We start from the raw sequence: 2324 nt of genomic DNA on the forward strand, positions 1-2324 counted from the left end.
CCGCTCACCCCGCCGAGCGCCGCACGAAAAGGCCGAAGCGCCCCCTCCTTCCCCTTATATAGGGCGGGCGGCGGAAGCGCCGCGAGGACAATCCGCGCAGCGCGTTCGCTCCCGCCAGCCCCCCCTGCTGGGCGGGAGCACCCAGCGCAGGGAGCAGCCAGGGCTGGGGACAGGGGGCCAGGGCCAGGGACCCCCAGCCCTGAGCTCTTCCCCACGCTGGGCCTGAGCCCCAGCGCTGCCCTGAGCGCTCCCGCAGAGACACAAGGCACGTTAGGAGCTGGATTTCCCTTTTCGCGGCTGCACACTGGAGTCCCGCATTCCCCATGGCAGTGTCGGAGGTCGGACCCGGGGACAAGCGGGGACCCTCCAACCCTGGGATGCACCAGTCAGATAGACCCCACCTGCTCCCAGCCTGCAATGTCCTGCGGGTCTCCATGCTGGGAACATCTTTCACCCCCACATTCTGTGGCCATAAACATGTGCCAGAGACGTGTCAGTACCTTCCCATTTCAGAAGGAAAGAAAGAAAAAGGATCCTCGAGCCCTTTATTTGTCACATCAAGAAGAGGCACGAGATACAAGTGGTTTCACATGAGATCACAGGCTCAGGAACTGGAGGGTCACAGGACAGAGATGCCTCCTTCCAACAGGGACAAACACAAGGACAGGAGCTGGGTCTGGCCTGGTTCCATCTCCCCTTGCATTGCCCTGGACAATTTTATTTTGAGCTGGAGACCCACTACAGCTGTGACCACCACAGGATCTCTGTGAGATGGCAGAGCCCCTTCCACTACATTCTCAGCTCTACCAAAAGCTGGTGCTCTGGGTGCAGGGTCAGTCCTGCAGCACCCATAGGAGCGGAGCAGGACGCCTATCACCAAGCTGCTGGGCATGGCCGAGCCTGTCCCTGAGGCTCTAATTGCCCTCTGCTTTGCTCCGCAGCTCACTGAAGACTTCACTCTGCCGCCTCTTGTCCTTGGCACGGATAATGGTCATCCTGAAGAGCTTGCAGTAGAGCTCCATGGCGGTGGGGCTGTCATCATTCCCGGGGATAGGGTAGGTGATCAAGCAGGGGTTACAGTTTGTGTCCACCACCCCCACTGTGGGGATGTTCATCTTGGCAGCATCCCGGATGGCTACATGGGGCTCAAAGACGTTGTTGAGGCTACTAAGGAAGATGATGAGGTCAGGCAGGCGGACACCAGACCCAAACTGGATGTGGGCATTGGTGAGCAGGCCACCCTGCCAGTAGCGGGTGTGGGCGTACTCCCCACACTCCCGCGCTGTGCTCTCGATCAGGTGGCAGAACTGGCGTCTGCGACTGATGAAGAGGATGATGCCCTTGCGGTAGGCGATGTGGGCGGTGAAGTTGAGGGCCAGTTGGAGGTGCTGCATCGTCTGATCCAAGTCAATGATGTCCTGATCCAGGCGGCAGCCAAAGATGTAGGGCTCCATGAACCTGTGGGGACAGAGGGACAGCGACACAAGGGGATAGAGGGACAGGGCACTGCAGACATCGAGCAGTGTTTCTGAACATGGCATGGCCGCACAGAGACCTTCCCACATCCCAACTCCCACGTGGTACCAGAGGTGCTCTCTGCAGAGAACCCTTGTGTGCAGCGTTTGTCCCAGCTGGGCTTGGGGGGTGCAGGTCTGACACCCCACTCAGTGCCCATGCTGAGTGGGGTCCCTGCACGTTCGCAGAGCAGTGCCCATGCCCAGGCAGACGTGGGTCTGTGTGGGCAGTTTGGGACAGCAGGTGATGGGCATGGGGCTGGCAGCAGCATGGGAGGCTGGGGAACTCACACACCCCTACCTCGTGTGCTTGGGGTGCCCCAGATCACAAGCTGTGGTACTGAGCCCAGATCCATCCTAGTTCCAGCCCCAGACAGATCCGGTGCAGCCCCCAAAGGTTGCCACAGCCAAGGGAAACACTCCTGATCTGGATCACAAAGCGAGGTCACTCACCTATGCCGACATCCCTTCTTGTGCCCCAGGTGCACCCGAGCATCAAAGAGATCTTTGAGGGTGAAGAGCTCCTTCACGTTGAAGTAGTCGGGGTGGCTGAGGGGCTCGGACAGCAGCTTGTCATCCTCAGCTGAGAGAAGGAAAAAAACAAAAACCCATCACTGCTCCCTCCCACTGGGTTTGCAGGGGATGAGCCGGGACGGGAAGGGCCCCGCTGTGCCCTTGGGTGCAGGAAAGGCCAGGTGACAGCGGCAGGGACATTGCCCGTCGCCTGACCCCCGGTGGTGGCAGTGCCAGGGGTGTAGAGACCCGGTTCCCTGCTTTCCCCAGGGGATGAAGCACTCACCGCGGGGCCGG

General features: G+C 60.3%; 1 protein-coding gene across 1 annotated transcript; it reads right to left on the minus strand.

The window, feature by feature from the left end:
• Nucleotides 1-914: 914 nt before the first annotated feature.
• MRPS2 (mitochondrial ribosomal protein S2) lies at nucleotides 915-2097 on the minus strand (the record flags this gene model as incomplete). Its single annotated transcript, XM_010165163.1, has 2 exons — nucleotides 915-1458; nucleotides 1968-2097. Coding segments are annotated over 2 exons (674 nt in total), but the record flags the coding sequence as incomplete, so codon positions are not given.
• Between the last annotated feature and the right edge of the window lie 227 nt (nucleotides 2098-2324).

Source organism: Antrostomus carolinensis, unplaced genomic scaffold (genome assembly GCF_000700745.2).
Source record: "Antrostomus carolinensis isolate BGI_N321 unplaced genomic scaffold, ASM70074v2 Scaffold37873, whole genome shotgun sequence".
In the NCBI taxonomy this organism is placed as follows: domain Eukaryota; kingdom Metazoa; phylum Chordata; class Aves; order Caprimulgiformes; family Caprimulgidae; genus Antrostomus; species Antrostomus carolinensis.